The 20,745-nt window shown below is 46.1% G+C and overlaps 1 protein-coding gene across 7 annotated transcripts in view; it reads right to left on the bottom strand.

The window, feature by feature from the left end:
- The window catches only part of MYO9A (myosin IXA), a 165,028-nt gene that overhangs the window by 116,972 nt on the left and 27,311 nt on the right, over positions 1-20,745 (bottom strand). For all 7 annotated transcript variants that reach the window (XM_072345934.1, XM_072345937.1, XM_072345939.1 and 4 more), the window contains exon 2: positions 17,352-18,273. In XM_072345934.1, the coding sequence (XP_072202035.1) occupies positions 17,352-18,194 (843 nt within the window). In that variant the 5' untranslated portion in view covers positions 18,195-18,273. The remainder of the gene's footprint in view (positions 1-17,351; positions 18,274-20,745) is intronic.

The following is a 20,745-nucleotide window of genomic DNA, read 5'->3' as shown; positions in this document are numbered from 1 at the left end:
AGCTTCATCTATCATGAGAAAGCACATTTTTCCTCCTTGCCATGCAACCAAACTGCTGGAGGAGAAAGAAACAAAGAGCACAACTCTCTGCCAGCCCTGCAGAAGCCTCCTGCTCAGTGCCAGCCATCAGGTCCAGCATGGGAATGCAACTCCCTACTGGGAGGAGGGGGCTGGTTCCTTCCTCAGCACAGGAGTCTGTGTACCGGATCTGAGCTCAGTTTTGGGCTCCCTGGGACAGGAATGACCAGTGGGGAGACAGGGCTGCTGGGTTAGGGCCACTGTATGCTCCTGAATCAAAATAAGGGAAGATTACTTAAAATGTGAAAGCACTCCGCTGGAGAATGTTTTGGTGTTGGTGCAATCGAATAAAAGAAGTTCCTGTGTGTGGGAAGGAGCTTTCAAGAAAACCACTCAACACAGTAAGATGTTTTAAATAGGAGTCATTTCAATGCAGAGTTTGAGGGAAATTTCAAGCTCTGCTGATACAGGGGCTACATGAGAAATTGGATTTAATGCCGTTAGTGGCATCGTTAGTGGCAAACACACCAACCTTGGCAATGTATCCCTTCTTTTCCAGGTGAGCACTTTGGAAAAGGATCAAGGAATAACCACTATGATGCAACAAAATGACTTCAATGGGAGCTTCACAGGACTTTTTAATATGGATGGAGATAGAAAGCAATCACAGAAAATACAACAAAATGAGTCATGGCATTCAGAGGAGACTTTCCGCTCTCCCCATGCAATGTGGGTATCCCAGTTAGAATCACCATTCAGGTTGGAAAGACCTCTCAGAGCACCAAGTCCAACCACAATAATAAATAGGAACAACAGAAGAAACAAAGCAGCAAACCACCAACAAAAACACTTCGTATATACTTAAAGTGACTGCCCAACAGCCTATGTTACGTATGACACCATCAGCTGCACCATGATTACCCCACCTTGCAAAACCATCTTTACAAACCAAGGATAAGCACAATGATGCACCACAAACAGCTGATTCTACAAGTGAAGCTTCTCTGTAATGACAAGAAGCAGCAGCAGTGTGTGTCAGGATGGCAGCTGGTTTCTTTCACACAGGCCAGTGAGGCCCCGCTGCACATAATGCAGCGCTCACTTCCCTGGGCTGAGGACAAGATGACGCATGCAGAGCTGAAGCCACCCTTGCTGGTGGAGTTGCACAAGAATGGAAACACTCACAAGTCCTAAACCTCACAGTTACTTTCATGCAAGCCAGAGCCCCATCCACTTATCCCCATTCGCAGCCCCTACTGTCAGGAACAGCCACGGCCATGCACGTGCCCGTTGGCCACCCGCCAGCCCCCCACGCGGCCTCTCCACATTTTCCCCTATATTTTCCCCTTTTTGTAATGATTCCACGAGGACCATAAACATTTAGAGGAGAGTTTCAGTGTCCCACTGCATACTTGGACAGCCCTGACGGACCTACAAACTGAAGCACTCCCTGCTCCGGCCCTGACTAAAGTTTTCCTGCAGTTTGTCACCAAAATCGGTGCCACAAACTGAGAAAGCATCCCCAGTGTCGAGCCTTCCATCTGGAAGCTCTTAGCAGAGCCACGGGGTCACGATGTATATTTTACACACATATTTTTGTGATTTTCCCAGGAGAAATATGTGTATTGAAGAAAAACACAAACACGTTAGCAGCAACAAAAACATACCACTGTAATCCAACCCGCAGCTAGGCTTCTGCGCGTGTTATCCTTCCTTCTGGATCCCGGCTACTCTTCGCTAGCTCAGACCAAAACAATTCACATAATACAACAGAAAACTGTCAGAGCTCTGCTGTTGAGTTGACATCGTTAAAAAAAATAATCCCACTGTGCCATGTAAAATCGTACTGCATGAGGGAAGATGAGGTGGAACGCAGAGATGCAAGTCTCCAGCTCTTCCCTGATTCTGGTGGGCTGTAGAAATAAGCTGCAACTCCTCAAGGAGATCCCAATATTCCAAGAGCGTTTGTGCCATGAATTTGGTGCACCGTGCCCAGGAGGACGGCTTGCTCGCACAGCAGCAGCTGGGTGGGCTGTGCTTCCAACATCCTGTGGGTTGGAGGCAGCTCCCAACACCCATCTGGCAGCATAAACACCTTTTCCCCTCTTGCAGCACCTGCAGAGGACTACAAACTTTTCTCTAATGTGTCACAGAAAGAGTTATAATTGGCTCATCTGCAGCTAGAGCATTTATTTGACAAGCACCCAGAAAATCAAGGCTGGCTGCTGGCAGGCACCAAGAGGGAAGCTCAGAGATCAATATGTTTCTATTGACCAAAGCTGAACAGCTTGTCCGTCTGATCAGAGCACGCAACTGCTTAAAAACATATTTTTAGACGTTAAGCAAAATCATAAAGGCACTGCTTTCCATTTTCCAGCTGAGCATTTTTGAGGCTGTGATGGAGATAGTTTCTGTAAAAAGGAAAGGCTGCTGAGCACAGGGTACGTGTGACCCCACACCACTCGTGACCTGCACAGGCAGGAGCAGACACAGCGCAGTGCGGAGCAGCTGCTGTCCCGGGGTATGCTGCAGGCACAGGCTGCAGTGCCTCAAAATGGAGCAGCAGCTCTCACTGCACAATGCCTCCAACTCCACTAATCATCTGAAAAAAAGAGAGCCCTGAATGAATCAACCTAAAGGAAGCGTGGTGAGATTCTGCACTCCAGCTTTGTGGCAGTGAGCTATGCAGCATGCAACAAACTCAAAAATAGTGCTGATATTTTTCTGTCACCCACTGTTTTCTTAGCCAGCCTTTGCTAAAAGCTGAGTGTTTGAACACCACTTCTAACACTCCAGACCCCAAGCTTACAGTTAACAGAGCCAACCAAAGGTGAAGCAGCGTGGTCTCATTTATAAGAACTGGATTTGTGAGCCCTCGACCCTCATTTTGGGATCTCCCCACTTGGGTTGGAAACAATTCCCAAATTTTAGAGCAAAGGAAGATCACAGAATCACAAGGTTGGAAGGGACCTACAAGATGCTCCCAAGATCCTGTTACTGCACAAATTAGGCGATCTCCATCTGCAGGGAGCTGGGAGGAGCACACCACGTCCGCATGGATGCCTAAAGACTGCAGCGTAAATGAAGTCTCTGAAGGCATTTAATAGCACGTAGCTTGGCTGTCTCTCGAGACTTCATACAGAATGGCTTTTACTCATATAGGGGACCATGGCATCCTCAGAAAACTGGCTGTTATGGACAGACAGACCACGACTCAGGATGAGCAATGCTGCTGCTTGCTGCACTGGGAGCCATGCTCTTGTACTCTGTGCCTGACAGCACAAAAACTGAGGAAGAGACACTGGGAAATTCATGGGGAATGCTGCTTGACTTTACCGGTGACCAACAGTCACAGCAGATCTTGTCTACCAAATAATTCTGTGCAAATAAGCAACGCTCATTACAAAGGCTTCACTTGGGTACATAGTCACAAAATTCCCTCTGTTCTCCCCAAGCTGTGGCTTCCAGCAGACAGATGCTGTATGCAGAGTTTGTGTAATCCACTTTGTTTAACTGTCATCACGCTGCCCAATAAACCCAGCCTGCTTCCCATTCTAAAGACACCTGGAGGTCATGCCCCCTCTCCATCTGTGTGATACACAAACCTCCTGCACACACAACTCGCTCACCTTGCAGGAACCCACAAGCTCTGCACCCCCACCACACAGACGGCGCCTTTCTTTGTTCAGGCTCTGAAGAACCACTACAGTGTGCTGAAGCATTGCAGCAATTCTTCTGCAGCAAACCCTATGGAAAGCAAAGGAAATCGCAGCTTGATATCAGTGCTGCAGTAGCTGAGATGAGGTGAGGCCAATTCTATAGGTAAACATACCACTGCCTGCCATTGGAATAGCAGAAAAACTGCCTAGGCTGTTGGATGTGTGAGCATCCTGCCAGCCTGCAGCAAACCTCAAAGCTCCCGTGCATACTCCAAGTATTTTTGCTTTGTGTACAAGAGATATACCTGTGGAACCCAACTGGAGGAAAATACCCCGTGCCAGTGAGGCACAGGAATGGCAAAAAGCAGCACTCCCTGGACTAAGCTCCAATTGTGCAATTTACGCCCTACATAAAATCACATTTTCTTCTGTTATTTGGAAGTGGGTGGCTACATAGCACATACATACCACACTGAAATGAAGAGTGGGCCACAGTTAATTATGCTTACTTGGTGAAAAATGAACTACAAACCGGCATTTGCAAGGAAAGGAAAGGATGGCACTCCATGGGAACTGCTGCTTCAGCTTTACAAAACAAAAACACCATTAGTGGGAGCTAATGGGGGCTCGGCTTGCATCTTTTGTCTTTGAAGATAGTATTAAAAGCATTTCTTTATTGATTTTAATCAGCAAGCAAAATACCGCATCAAACAATTAAACTCGTGCAAAAACAGCATTTCTTCTGGGCACAGATCTGCCTGCAGTTGGAGAGAAAGAAAGTGGAATGGCAAAGGAAGCTAAGAACTGACAGAAAGGAAAAGCACAGAATGAAACCTTTCTTTCAGTGGGCACGGCTCAGCCCTCCTCCTCTTGTTTATGCTCACGGGGCAGAACACAGCACAACTGTCCTACCTCGCGCTGGCCTTGTTTCAGCTTCAGGAATGCTGTGCTCATTCGGCCCCTGGCATCGGATCCACAAGGCTTTTACTCCAGCAGTCCCTTTTTCTGTTTCTTTCCCGTCTGACCTTTTGAATGCCATCCAGGCACACAGGATCTACTGACAATTCATCAGCCTGAAGACGCCGTAATGATTAAAACCAAGGTGGAAATTGAAATAAAGCATGGAAAAATTCCTACCAATTGTACCAAGAAGGGGGAAAAGGACAGAATAAATGCTGGAGGGCCGCACGTAGCTCAAACTGCAGATTGAAGATAAGAAGTGCTGAGCAAAGAATCACCATAAGAGAATCCCAGCCTTGCACCACTGCACCCTGAACCCAGGGATATGTTCTGCATGGGACCGAGACCCCAGATGGGTCTGAAAGCAAAGCACATGTAAACACGCTGCAAAAAATGAAGAAGCACTAAATCCAATGGTGTCAAACCTAAAATGGTCAGACCATGCCACCACAAGGTGAGGAGTGCCAGCGGGGCACCAAGGGCTCTCAGCAGTAACACCACCAAGCACGTGATGACACCAACTACACCCTAGTTTATTTCTCAAATGGGAAAGATGCAGTGACATGTTGTGTTTCAGAGTCATTGCCTTGCTTCCTTTTATTTTTAATATATATTTTAATCTTTTCCCCATTCTATTTGCCTCTGCCCATTTCAAACCACTAAACACAGCCATCTCTGCTCAGAAAGCCCTTTGCCAGGCAGGTGAATCCACACAAACAAAACTCCACGCTGTGTGTTTCCTCAGCTCACTGAATCCCCGCCAAAAGTAAAAAAAAAAAAAAAGCTATCTGGATAGGACAACAGATTTATAGGTGCACTTATAAGCTACTGCATCTACAATGCATCAACATCTGTAAGAGGCAGAAGCAAACATGGACATCTCTACCAACCCACCCAAGTACAAACTCCCCACACCCTCCTAACCCAGCCCAAAACAGAAAGGGATTGGGCCACTGCACAACTCAGCCAAAGGGAACAAAACTGAACCCAAGAAGGAAACATATCAGCCATTTATTGGGAATAAACTGTCGGTGGTTGCCAGCACCCACCCAACCACACACCCCTTCCTGAAGAAGCACTGCTTTTGGTAGTGCATCAGCAAAACAACGTGTGGAGCTGGCTAACTTGAGACAAAGTCAAAGCAAATCTTAAGAGTAGAAATGCAGTGTTTTCTCTCAGTGCACACAACTTAATTCTAAATGAAGGCCCATTTTACTACTTGAATTTCCAATTGAAAGCTAGCGACTTAATTAAACTCTTAGGAAAACTTACTGCTTAAGATCCTTCAACATCATAACCACAAAGCGATTGAAAAAGTGCAACCACTGAAGCTCAAATGCAGACTTATGACTCCTACAGACTTTGACACAGCTCCCACAGATCCCTTCTACCTTCAGAGCCAACAGGTAGGGCAGCCGCGTTACTCTGAGAGCTTCACACGCTGCCGGAGCACAAACAGCCAGCTGTTCTCTCAACAACCATCTCAGCCAGCTGTGTGCCCATTTCCTACCAAACAGACAGAATTCATGCAGAAAACTTGAAATAGTTTGCTTATATATAAGTGATTCTGCTTATTTATGAACCTATCTTAATGAAGCTTGCCCAGCAACAAGAAACAGGAAGGGCAGAAACAGCTGACCCCATCGACATACAAGAGATTTGCAGCCTAAACAGGGGGAAGAAGAGACCAGAGATTCCTAGAGTGCACAAGGGCTCCAGTCAGCACTGCTTGGAGCACCACAGGTACTCCATTTCCACCCAGACAGCTCTCACTAATACCTCTCAGAGCTCTCTAAAAGCCCAGTGATCAATAAAGCATAATAGGAAAACTTCATCAGAGGGGTCTGCTAATGCTGTAGTGATTAAGCAGACACTGATCTATGTTATCTCAGCCTGAATGGCAAGTTTGCCAACACAGAAGCAGAGATGCAGAGGAAACACAGTCGTGTTTTGCATCCTACCATACCCAAAACTCCAGGCTAACATGCTGCGGGTATGTTTGCGTGAATCATTCTTTGATTGGGGTGGATATTCCCAGCATAACAACACCGCTGTGACATGCAGCACAGTGACTGCATGTAAGTGCGCGGCTGGACCGACCAGTTTCCCAAAGCTCAGCACAATCCCAGCTCTGGTTATTTATCCTTTCACACCCTCGTGTGTGCCAGTATCAGAAAAGCCCAGAGCTGTGACCTCCTTATGCTGTAATCATGCGCTCTGTCAGCACACACGCTCACCCATCCAAGCACGCGTCCGCCCTGTCAATAACGCAGGCTGATAAGTTTAATTAATAGCCCTGCTTGAAAAACAGGCAAACATCAATAGGAACCTTTCCACCCCCCTCAAATCATTATGTTTTCTCTCAGCTTTATTGAAATTATTTAGCTTTCCTGTACCAGATGAAAACCAGATGTCCCACAGAGGGAGCGGCTGCAGGAGCCAGAAGGAAAAACCAAGACAGCAATGAGTAGGGCCCACCCATTCATTACCCCCATATTTCACTCAACCCATAAGGCTATTTATATTGCATCTCTATTATTACAAATATCGTAATCGTGATGTAATTCTGGAAACCTCAATTTTCTCCTCTGTAACTGAGGAAAGGAGAAAGCAGCACGCGAGTTGAATGGCTCCAGCAAAGTTCCTTTGTGCTGCATAAGCACTTTCAAAAGCATTGCTCACATTTTGTGGCATGAATGCCAATATCATGGTCTGTAATCCCTTTTGAAGCAGACCAAGCCCAGTATTAATGCAGGCTTTCTGGCTCTTGGATGCCCACTTGCCATACTTACAACATGAAAAAAGGAGTTTGTGCACACAAGGCAATTCAGGAAGTACCACCCCATGCACGCTCCTGGGAATATTCGTTTTATTCCCACCATTTGCATCAGGAATGCAGTTGCGTGATGGAAAAAGCCAGGAGTGAGACAAAATGATGAGTGATTTGCAAAGTTTCTGCTACACACAAGGGCGAAAGAGCAGATGACCTGACCTCACTGGATTTCTGGTGTCACACTGGAACAGGCTGCCCAAGGAGGCTGTGGATGCCCCATCCCTGTAGGCATTCAAGGCCAGGCTGGATGTGGCTCTGGTCTGGTCTGGTGGCTGGTGACCCTGCACACAGCAGGGGGTTGAAACTAGATGATCATTGTGGTTCTTTTCAGCCCAGGCCATTCTATGATTCTATGTTTTTCAGGCATAATTCTCAAGAAAAGCACTGTTTTCTATCCCTCCTCCAAGCTTTGTCAGTGTCTTTGCTCAAGGTCTTCTCATCGAACACTTTTGGCAATAGAGTTCTTGAACTTTAATCAATTGTACGATAGCCATTATAGAAGCTGCAATTCAGAGCATAGGCCCAGCTTCGTCAATTTGCAGAAAAAGAAAAGCCAATGGGGAAATGAGCCTTGTCATGCTAGATGAGCTGCACAGAAATCAATGATCAATCCACGTGTGCATACAGGCAACACATACACAGCCAGCAACACTCAGAACCACAACAGCAATTGCATGACAGCAAGCAAGCATGGAGCTCCCATTGTGGGCCATTCACTCATTTCATAGAATCATAGAACGGCCTGGGTTGCAAAGGCCCACAATGCTCATCTGGTTTCAACCCCCCGCTATGTGCAGGGTCACCAACCACCAGACCAGGCTGCCCAGAGCCACATCCAGCCTGGCCTTGAATGCCTGCAGGGATGGATTTCTTCCAAACAGATGTAACACCTAAGATTCTTCCAACATTTAGCTACTGTCGACATCCAGTTCCACCTCCCATAGTAAGCCATGAACCCTGGAACATACTCAGGCGTTCACCAGGACCAAAGCAAGCAAGCAGCAACACCTCACCTTCCCATTAACAGCTGCAAGAGTTGCAATAGCAGACAAAATATCATTGCTAAATACGCTCCAAATTATTTCTGGTATCTGACACAGATGGACACCTTTTTCACAACATGAGTAAAGGGGTGTTGTTGTTTTTTGCTATTGTATGCATTCCAATGCAGCCTGAGAGTTAAGTTCACATTATGCTTTTCACAAGGAGGATGCCAAACCACAACCCAGAAAACTACGCTGGGTTTTACTTGATTAATCGCTTTGGCCTCCCGCATGACACCTCCAAAGCAGAGTCGTGCTCAGCAGCCCAATCCCTCGGTACGTGAGAAATACCAACACCCTGGAGCTGAGATGCAGAAGGAAGAGAAACATTTCTGCATTTTACTTTTCCCTAGAAGGTTGGCGTTGCTGCACATCAGTGCGTTGCATTTTGTGGGGCTGATCCATCGCTAATTGAGAGCTCTGGGAAGGACAGGATGGAGACGGGAGGGAGCCAAGGCACCACTGCTAAAACAGAAAGAGCAACCAAATGCAAAAGCTGCACGTCGCGTTTGGCAGCACGCTGGGATTAGATCACTGCGAATCCCAGCTTAAGCCCCTTAATAAAGTTCAAACATGAATTTCCTGACTAAGGTAAAAAGCCTGGCTAAAATTTATGAACTGCTGGCAAGTCTACCTCTATCCCAGAGGCCTCCAAATACCAAGAAAACTCTGGCCCACAAATGCAGAGTTCAGGCAGATAATTCAGATGCATTCCTCTTTTAGCATCGCTGGAGCTAGAGCCAAGGCAATGAGGAAATAAAGCGCAGCAAGAACAAAACGATACGCTAGTGAAAAACGAAGTTTGATTAATCCATGGGAGGTAAATATCCACTTCATGCATTATACGGCCATCACTCCCTGCCGGCAGCGATTTCAGGGCTCGCTCTCATGCACACTGCTGCTGCAGCACAGCTGGGCTCAGACACCAGCAATGCTATTCTATAGTTCTGCAAACAATCAACTTACTTCACTCCTAAGGACATTACTCTCCAGAACACACCCCTACTTTTTCAGAGCCTTAAACTAAACTGCAAAGTGCCATTTCCAAAGCTCACTAAGCTTATTTTCAATTAAGGAGTGGATAGGAGCCTCACACAGAGGAACATTTAATTTCCTGCTCTGGCGAGGCAGCCCAAGTCTTCCCCAGCTTCACCAGACAGCCCACTCCACCTACCAGCAGCTGATTCCTATCTCTGCCCTGAACAATGCCTTCTAAGAAGCCTCATTGTGCTCACTTCAGAGCCCTTCTGATCTGCAGGGTGAGGAGCGTTTGCAGTCCAGAGAAGGATTTGTACAGTTTGGAAACTGGGAATGCAAAGCTTGCAGTGCATGCAAAGGGCAGAGAGAGGCAGAGGCACTGGGATGCAGCACTCAGTAAGCACAAGCTTCCAATGAAACAAGGCTTATCCAGAGGTGGAGGTAATGCCTTGTTATCTGTTACCTGTCACTAACTACCTGGCACTGACAGCAACAGATGCTCTGTCTTATTTTCATCCGTATTCAGGAAACAATTTCTGCTCTTCAGGGATGACCTTCTGCAGCACCAAGATCTCCTTCACTAAAATATATATAAACACAACATTGGAATTCAGTCCTTTCCACAGTGACATTTGGAAACTATAGGAAGAAAACCAGCCAGGAGGGATGCAGCTCTACTCCCTGCAGCTGCCCCTGCCAGCCTGCATTTCCTAACTCTAAATGTGGAGGAAGCAGTGATTCTTTCAAAGAGAAACTAAATTCATATTTAATTAAAATCACTTCCATTTCTTCCTTGATCAGAGGGAACCAGAGGGTGCTGCTGAACACCTGTGAATCATCATTGCCAAAAAATCATAACCAAACTAATGCCACGAAAATTTTATCCCTCCCTTCAATTCCGGTGAAGCTTTACAGACCAAGCCATGGCAACACCGACATCGCAAGAGTCACTGTCAAATTCAATTATTTTGGAAGCCAGAGGCTGGACAAGAGCCCTGCCCTCACTGTCCCCAGCCAGCACACAGCATCGCCCCTTCCTCAAACGCCCTCAAAAGCACTTTTAAGCCAGCCCTCAGCTATAAGGCAGATGAAGGCTCCAACATTTTGCACTCAACTCAGACATAAGCATTTTCATTCACCTGCTTTCCTTCTCATTTGACATCATTCACACAGGTCTTGCCCAAGATTATATAAACTAAGTACACCTGCCTACTCCCTGGCCATCTGCAGCTCTGCGATCCCTATTATGAGTGCTGCATGGAAAACCCATTTCTCTGTTCTTCCACCAAAAAAACTCCACTAGAATTGATTACAATTACCCAAATTCCTATTTCTTTTAGTAGTGCTTGTGGATTATTTGGCTTTGTGGTACACTTTGTAATTAAGCCAACCAATACACTTTACTTTCATAACTGTAAATACTCATAGATTGGCCTGGGTTTAAAAGAGCCACAATGATCATCTAGTTTCAACCCCCTGCTGTGTGCAGGTCACCAACCAGCAGCCCAGGCTGCCCAGAGCCACATCCAGCCTGGCCTTGAATGCCTGCAGGGATGAGGCATCCACAGCCTCCTTGGACAACCTGTTCCAGTGCGTCACCACCCTCTGGGTGAAAAACTTCCTCCTAAGATCCAACCTAAACCTCCCCTGTCTCAGGTTCAAACCATTCCCCCTTGTCCTATCACTGCTCACCCTCACAAACAGCCATTCCCCCTCCTGTTTATACTCTACCTTCAAGTACTGGAAGGCCACAATGAGGTCTCCATGGAGCCTTCTCTATGCTAAACAAGCCCAGTTCCCTCAACCTTTCTTCTTAATAATGGCTGCCCGTTACTGCAATCCATCATTCTTTGGTTTCTATGATGCTCACTTTTGAATACAATTTCAATTCTTATGCAATACTGCAAATCTCTTTCCCTTCTCCCTTTACCCATGGCTGACATTGGGGTTTGGACTCTTGAAAATTGAATTCTTTTTATGAAATTGCTGCAAACCTGACAATAGAACCCCCTTCTGGCTCAGCTTAGCTGGAAGCCATACAACTGTAAGCCAAAAGCAAGCAGCATGCCTCCCTTCCTATAGTGTACCCATCATAACCCAAAGTATCACTGCAAAGTAATGCAGAGGGTGGCAATGAGTAAGAGTTCCGATCTTTAAAGCTGCCTGGATTCATTTCGGTTGCACATAAGCATGAACACATGGTCCTGCTAGGGACACTCAGGGTTACTTATGTCAGTGGAGGAAAAAGGTGGAACTCTGAAAGAATGAAAGCAAGCTGAAGACAAACATGAAACCAGTGACTGAGAATGAACGCTAACACAAAGCAATTACCCCAAAATATGTGGCAAGGTGGTAAGAAGCACAGGAGAATGGGAAAGATGAGATAGGGGTAAAAATGGCATGTTTGGACATGGAGGGTCAACAAATAGCACTTCTTCCAGCAGAGCTCTTCTTGTCATCTGCACTGGGGAACATCATTCCGCATCATTGATGCAGTCAATCTGGATATTCCACAGACTGTACAGGAAAAACACTGAGTGATTCAAAACTGGTGAAGGATATGAATGTCACACTGATACAGAGGCATAAACTGCAAAAAACCACATTTGGGAAGCTCTGGTGGGAAGCATTTAGTGCAGGGGCATTGCTGTGGGCCTCCTTTGTACTGCTGCTGCTGGAGGCCTGCACGAATCCTTCTCATGTTAGACACCATCCAGGTGACCTGTGCCAGGCTGCTCCATGCATTGGAAGAAGAGAATGTAATGCTCCCATCCTGGCTGCTACGTGAAGCACCCATGCCTAACTCACAGCACATGAGAGCAATAGCAACTGGGCATATTCTGGGTTAAAAGTGATAAAAAGTGAGCAAAGAGACAACACTTTGTCTCTCCCATTCATATAAAGCCATAAAAACTCCAAGGCATATGGTACAAGCTCATAACTTAAAAACACTGAAAATCAGACCCGGGGTACTAAACATGATGATCTCATTTCTTGTTTCTGACAGAAAAGATGCTGCTGACAGAGCTGGCTCTGCACAGCACTGGAGGAGCAGCTCGGGATACTCCCCACCCAGCTTTGCATTGGTGGCTCCTGGTGACGGCAGTTCCTCCACATCCAACACTGACGGTCCGGGCCGGCCCAGCTCTCAGAGTTAATGGATTTTTTTGCTCCACTCAATAGCTCTTTGTTCAGCATTTGGAAGCACAGCCTGCAGCTCTGGCAGGGGAGCAGTGTTGCACCTAGCAGTGGCCAGCTGCTGCCGGCAGCTCCCAGCTCAGGCAAGGAGGGGAGCAGCCTGCTCCTGGCTGGGGCCAAGCTCCATACACTCAAATTAAATAGCCTCTAATTGCTGCTTACACATGCCTCCAACAATTCAATGAGAACGAAAAAGGAAGACTGTTAGACTTCCAGGCCGTAAGAGCAAAGCCATAACCTCCACGCACAACCAGGACACACACACTGGTGGTGTAATAACACGGCTCCAGAAGTTTAAAACAAGATCCAACTACAATTAGTGCTGTTCCTAAGATTCCAACACAAATCCGCACCTACTGGGAAGGCGCACAGCCCTGCACCCCTACAGAAAGCTAAATGCTGTTTTACAAAAGCAACTCAAGCCATCAATTCTTCCTCTCTTTTTTTGGCACCGACTATCAGTGGTGAATGACAGCAACAGCTCCCTGTTGCACAGCCAGCAACATTCGCTGGCCTACTGCTGAAACATTTTTTTGTTATCATTTTTAAACAACTGAGAAATCCCTGCTGGGATGTTTGGAGGATGCATACAAACAGCTGCTTACAAAAGGTGTCTGGCTTTTGTAGTTTGCAAAGCAGTACTTCTTGTGACAAACACGATGCCAAGATGTTGGGATCACTATGGGTTGCCTAACAACTCAGTGCCAACTCCTTGAGACCCAGCACAGCCACTACCTGTCAGGAACATGTGGAAATCTGCTGCTCCTCCATTTATGCTGAGAGTAAAAGAAAATGATGCATTGATTTAATAGGTGGAGTTGCACTCAGTCCTGTCCAGCAGTGCTGACACACAGTTTGCTCCTCACTGGGTGGAGGAAAGCAGTGGTGATCCTGGTGGCAACACAGAAGCTCTCCTCTTCTAAAAGGTGCAAAACCACAAAAGTATCAAGCTCATCTCAATGCTTCCAGCTCTTTTTATTAAAGGGAAAATAGTGCCTTAACTGCCATAAGCAGGTCTTGAAAATTGACACTAGATAGAGAAAAATGACAGCTAGGGAGAAAACGCTCCTGAACTACAACTCTATATACAAGATTTCCAACACTGTTAGCTTTTCTGGGATTTTTAACACCATTAGCTTCACACAAAGATGTCAGCTTGCACTTCTCCATTAAATGCTTTGTAAAAACAAGCATGTATTGTTTACAAAGCTATTTTGCACCAGTTTGCACAGATAAGCCCCCAGAAGCTTAAAGACTCATGGATGCCTCAAAACACAACCAAGACCTGCCTAAAAAACAACAGCATGGTGGGTCACGGCATGCACCACGTTCTTTATGTCAGGGCTTCAAAAAGAAAGATGGGAGAGCCAGGTTTCCTGGTTTTCCCTAGCACAGAAGGTCATAAGGGCACCTTTGCAATAAAAACATCCAGTACTTGTCAGGAGTTACAAGCACCTGAACTATCAGTGCTCATCTGAAACGTTAACTTTACCTTCTTATTTCACATCCCATCTCACCTCCAGGTTGGTATTTTCATCTCTTATTTGGATGGAAGAGAGAGCTCATCCAGGACAAGCTCATGCTTTTATACGATTGAGCTTTAGCTAATTATTCCACCTCAAGTATCTGAGACTCAAAGTGGATCCCATAACTTCTCCCCACCAACTCTCCTGCTGCAGAGATAATGAACCATTAAAAATCTCCCTTTGGATAGACGCATAACCTTTGGAGCTCCAGTTTGCTGTTTCAGAGCTGGAAAGCCAGAGCAAATTGTTCCCCAAGCACTCAGAATTTGTGGGTACTGAAGGAATGCTTCACATGCAGCTTCTTATACCAGGCTTGAATGGTTCTGGCCAAGCAGTTCTGAGCTATTGCACTTGGACTAGAAGCTGTGGATATTTGGGTATGGTGAACTGACACAGCAAATGATGCCACTGAAGGGGGGTGAATGCTCCAGAAGGTGAATGTATGAGGACCAGGAACACTGTAGGAACACCAGAAATCCATCCCTGCGTCTGACTGGGGATGGAACCCCAATTGTTTTGAGCAGCCATGTAAGTTGGAGGTAACTGCTACAGAAGTGGAGACCACCAGCAAAGGACCTCTGAATACACACAAAACGTCTTCAATTTGCACTGCAGTATAAATGGAGGAGAGTAAGTGGCACATGGTGTTCATTCCACAGAGTTCAACTATTCCACAAGAGCCCTGTGAGCAACTACAGGGGAGACTCAGTATCTGGAAGTCCTGCAATATAACAACACTACTGGAGAGCAAACCTCCTTTGGAATGAGAATAAAAGTGAAACCATTTCTTGATCTATACGTTGCCTATTTCTCTCTCCAAAAACAGGGTCAAGTCTTTCACTGAAGGACATACACACAAAACACATGGGCACAAACGCCTGGCATGCTTCGTTGATGCCTTCTTAAATAACATCAGGGCTGGCATCTAAATGAAAAGGAACAATCTATATGGTAATTAAGCAGTGAAGCTATGCGCTCCACGTCCCTGATGGAGCATCAAGTTAAGCATAATGAAGTTTTCATCTAAAGTATGGCATGAAGTGTATTGGAAACAGAACTACACAGGCAGTATTCCTCTGATCTACATCTATGTAGAACACCTGAATCTGAGAAGCTCAGTGTTGGAACTAAATACGGCAGGAGTTCTTGCTCTCTGGCAACCCAGCTTTACTGCCACCCTGCTGAAAATGCCATCTTCCATAGGTAAATAGGCTACATAAGGAAACTGGAAGCAATACAGAAAAATGCAAAGAAAATCATCTATTCAAACCAATTCAAACCTTGCCTTTATTTAAAAAACATGTGGTATTTAAGTAATACCATTTATCATGAGATGAACAGAGAATTACATCATTTCGGCGATGCCAGAACTAGGCACAAGCAATTGGATCTGACAGCCAGCAGAGTGAAACAGCCCTGTTTAACAGCTCTGAAAAGCACTACTCCAAAGCAAGTTTGCCCACTGAATCTCCTATTAGGGAAAGGGAAAATACTTCAGACTTAAGTCAAATGCATGTCAGAAGGAGGTGCCCCTACACACAGCTTCTGGACAACACCACAGCATTCAGATGACAATAACAGCTTGCCTCAGAAAGCACAGCTTGGACAGAGCTGGTGGGAATCTTGTAATGACCTCTGCAAGAAAAAAGCTCCAAAACAATAGCCTTGGGCTATTCCAAAAGGTAAAGCAGGAAAATAGCAAAGCTGCAGAAAACCTTGCACTCGCTACACTTCCGCTCCCTCTATGTGAGCCTGGCTGCAGAGGTATTCCCAGGAGCAGGCTGTGCTCTTGGAAGTGTTCTGCAAGCATGCAGGGAGCTAAATCGGAATGAGTTCCTCTTATTTGCTGTGCTCTAGTCTCAGAATCCAAAGTCGAAGCACCAACAGGTCTGTCACTGTGCACTTGCCTCCTAAAAGGGAAGCCTGAGACAAATGAAATTACATTTTTGATACACCGAAGGAGAACAAGAGGATCCAAGGAGGCTTCTGAAGGAAGGGAAAAGAATGAAGAAAGAAGAAAAATGATACAGATGTCCAGCAGCCACAAAAAACACAAGGAATCAAGAGGCCAACCTGTCAACTGTTCTCAAGGTACCAAGCCCTCAGAGCCAACCCTCTTTGCAGATCCCTTTTCAAGGCAATTCCAGGAAGTGAAGGAAAACCAGAGGTATGCACATCTTATCTGTAAGGCTACTTGATCTGTGACTACACTGAACAGAACTGGCAGACCAGAAGAAATTCTGGATTAACCTAACCTCGGAACGACCTGGAGGCAGCTGAAGTGCAACAAGAGAAGCGCAGCTGCCAGAGCAAAGGAATGCAAAGTTCTGCCCCAAAAGCAAAAGGAGCAGCAGCCAGGATTTCCCGAGCCCACAGTGCCCGGAGCCCAAGTCCTCACCAATGGTATGCAGACAAGGAGAGCTGCTATCACTGCCTGCAGCTGCCAGAACACTTGCACTGCTGCAGGAAGTATGGCCAACATATTCCGAGACACCAGCCAGGAATCAGGACACTCCCAAACAAACAGATGAAAGTTCACTCAGAAATAACAAAAATATGACAATTCTAATGAAAACTGTTTCAACGAATTACACAACAGGCTCAAAGCAAACCAAGGAATGAGTTACTCTATCCCACCTTTAGCCTTCCATATCTGAAAAGCTAACCTCGCGGTTCATTCTATTTCATTTCCTTACCAGAAAGGCCCACAGAAAATAACCAGTCACATAAGCTAAACTAGTTACTAAAGACCAGAAAATAAACTTTTGGCTATTAAAATTCACAGCTCAGTGGAGCATAGAGAAAAAAACAAAACAAAACCTATATGCTACAATGCCATGAAATCAGTCTGCAATGGATAAAATAAAGGTTACTGGCAATTCACGAAAGGGTATGAAGGAACACTTGAGTGAAAACAAATGCATTAATGAATTTGTCAAAGCCATTTGCTGTGATTCTTTTCTGAATCATGTAGTATTCTCCAGGCTGAAAAGCAACCTCCCATCATTGCTCATCCTGTTGTAACTCACTTCATTATCAGTATTTACCAGGCAGCCTCGTAATAAAACCACAACTACTTGGGTTTTTTTTTGTACACCATGAAAAACTTTCCACGCTGCTATCATTTCCATCTTACCTCAAGCACTGGTCCAGCTCCAAGAATAATCTGTTCGACTCCGCTAGCAAATCCCTTCTGGCTGAGGGCAGTGAGGTGATGAATCAGAAAGTTTGTGCTCTGTGTCTTCCCCGAGCCGCTTTCTCCAGAAATCACGATGCATTGGTTCTTCCTGCGTTGAAGCATGGCATGGTAGGCCACGTCCGCCACAGCATAAATGTGGGGCTCCAGCTTGCCCAGCTGATGGTTATCGTACATTTTGACATACTTAGGGTTATAAATAGGTAGAAACTTGAACGGGTTGATAACTATGAGGATGCTGCCTACGTAGGTGTAGATTTTCTCTTGCTTAAAGCGGTTCCGGAGGTTCTCTAGGAGTGTTTTCTCGTTCAGGTCAGGCAGGCCGCACAGGTCATCGTAGTCCTTCTGCTGAGGCTGGGGCAGGAAGCCCCGCTCCACCATCCTGCGGCGCTCCTCCGTCACGCGCAGCCAGGACTGCAGGCTGCCGTAGTGGATGGACCCATCGAGGTTCTTCTCCCTCAGGAGGAAGCGGTAATCCTCGCCACTCGTTCGGTTCTCGAGAGCCATGCGAGGCCACAGCATCATGCGCTGGACCGGGCAGTCGGTGGGGTTGAGGATCCATTCCTCCCCACCAAACTCCTTCACTTCTGCGAGAACGTAGCATTTTGTTTTCTCGAGCTGGAGTTTATTGATGAGTGAATCGATCACCTCGGCAGCAGTGGAAGTTTTCCGGGCAGTGATGGGGCAATAGATCGTCCCTTCGGCGATGTTCCCAGGGTAGATGTGCAAGGTGTACTCGCTGTCTTCAAAGCGTCGTCTGCCTCCAACATCATTCACACTCATATTGGATCCTTTCCCATCAGTACCTGCACTGCATAGTTGGGACGAGCCTGGACGTTGTCAGGTCATCATGCTATCAACACTGAAAATGGAGGGAAAAAAAAGGTTAAGCTCAAACGCTGTCCGCTTCAGGCATATAACAACTGTTTACAAGGGTGGACAGTGAAAGGACAAGTGGAATGGTTTGAAACTGAGACAGGGGAGGTTTAGGTTGGATCTTAGGAGGAAGTTTTTTCACCCAGAGGCTGGTGACGCACTGGAACAGGTTGCCCAAGGAGGCTGTGGATGCCCCATCCCTGCAGGCATTCAAGGCCAGGCTGGATGTGGCTCTGGGCAGCCTGGGCTGCTGGTTGGTGACCCTGCACACAGCAGGGGGTTGGAACCAGATGAGCACTGTGGTCACTTTCAACTCAGACCATTCTATGAGTCTATGATTCTATGATTAAGGCTCACCACTACTCAGACAGAGCCACCCATATCACCTAACATTCTAGTTTTTCCCTGATGCCTGGGGCATCAGAGTTGCAAGCAGTCCCCCTGGTTCTCCATCCATTCTCATTTTTACTGAGAATAAAATCAACACAAAAAGCGTTCCTTCGGGCATAACACACCAGACAGCATGCTGAGCCAACAGTGACAGTGCAAATGCCAAAAGGTGCTTCAGTTTTATCAAGTATCATTACCAAACAGCTCACTTGAGAGTTAGTGCCTCTGTTTCTACGTTTACAAGTTTCATGCAAACGTGAGGCAAGCATCGCCCAACCATGATGACTTTGGAGAACTTTGGTTCTCCCAACACTCCCTTTGCACAAAAGCTATGGATTTTCCAGAGCCTCTAAGAGAACTCATCCTACCTTGAACATAAAACGCCAGCTTAAGAAGCTTTAATGAGCCGCCTTAAGGGCACATCCCAACCAAACAGAAAATGCTTTATCAGTCAATTCAAAGGCCCTTCCGACAAGCATTTAAAATGACTCTCGAAATAACAATTTATTTGCCTAGTCACAAGTTCAAAAACTGCCTGTGACTCAGCTCTCACGAGGTTCAAGTTGTCTCAGACTGGAAATAGATGTAATTCCTGCACCAGTTCAAGAATCGAAACTGCTGATAAGGCTGATGCTTTGCTGCAGAACTAACAGGATGAGGATCTTGAATAGATTTCTTTTACCCACTCCTACTGCTGCTCTGAAATCCAGACTGTGATACAAATCACCAAATTAGTGTGTTGTTAGGGTGCATGATACTCTTAGCTGCTTTGCATTAAGGCAAAATGACCACTCATCTCTCCTGGGAACCTGGTCCCTGCCCCAGATCCATCACCCCACAGCAGTGGATACAACCCTTTTTCTTCCAACCCATTAGGGCTCTATCAGTGGCACTTCTGCATCCACCAAGTCCACATCAACAGCAGATTACACACAGTACAGCCCACTCACTCACACAATCCCTTCTTATTTCTCTCATACTGCCTAAAACCTACGAAACTCAAACCTCTGGGGCTGAAACATCAAATATAGATAACTTCTCAAACTTAATCCCCAGGAAGACACTCCACCATCAGCCACAAATAAATGCCAGTCCAGAGCCAGAGGTTCTCAGCCCCCTCTCCCTGCCCCCAACAAGTCACAACAAACTCAAAACTCCCCTCAAAGATCTTCATGCAATTCCACTATTGAGACAGAAAGTGAAATTTCACACAGATAAAGGTTTGTGTGACATCCAGGCTCACGCTGAGCTTTTCACTGAGCATGAAGAAGATGCACTGGGCTTTCTTTGTCCAGATCCAAGCCTTCAGAATCAGCTTCTCTTTAAGGAGGAAAAAACACTTCAGCTCAGTAATTCCTCATTGAGACCTACCTTCAAATCTTACCATCAAGAAGATGCTCAGTGTGGTTAAAAGAAATGTCAAAACCCACACTGGGTCTGGGGTGCACCTGAGCTCTAGATATTCAGTATTGGAACAAGCTCTCATTTCAAACACTCACCCCGTCCTTGTGCTTTTCCCAACACTACCGTCAGTACTCAGAACTACACCACTGGAGACTGGGATATTTAATTTCTTGCACACATTTCCAATACCCTCGAATAAAATGCATTATTTTATGCTGTACCGTTGTATTGTTTCTCGCTCCCATATTTCATGAAGTATATTATCCCTAGCCACACGCTATGTGAAGCAGAGAAATTAATATGTCACAGTGAAATACATCTGGCATGGCTACACGGCGCATTGCTTGGTAGCAGGACATATATTATACGCTGGGAAGTGCTCCAGCTGCTTTCCTATAGGTTTAGGATAGGCACAGATGCAGCAGGGATGACATCAGCTCTGCGCTGCGTTGGGCTTTCTTTGTCCAGCTCCAAGCCTCCAGTATCAGCTTCTCTTTAAGGAGGAAAAAACACTTCAGCTCATTAATTCCTCATCGAGACTTTCCTTCAAAGCTTACCACGAGAGGCCGGCTATTTTTATTCAAGTTATCTGAGCCTATCAAAGGCTGCTGACTCACGTGAGGGCTGCAAACAATACTTTAAGCCAATCGCTTCCAGCAAAACC

This window comes from Excalfactoria chinensis, chromosome 10 (assembly GCF_039878825.1).
Source record: "Excalfactoria chinensis isolate bCotChi1 chromosome 10, bCotChi1.hap2, whole genome shotgun sequence".
In the NCBI taxonomy this organism is placed as follows: Eukaryota; Metazoa; Chordata; class Aves; order Galliformes; family Phasianidae; genus Excalfactoria; species Excalfactoria chinensis.
The sequence above is the reverse complement of the archived record's forward strand: the minus strand, read 5'-3'. Positions and strand labels throughout refer to the sequence as shown.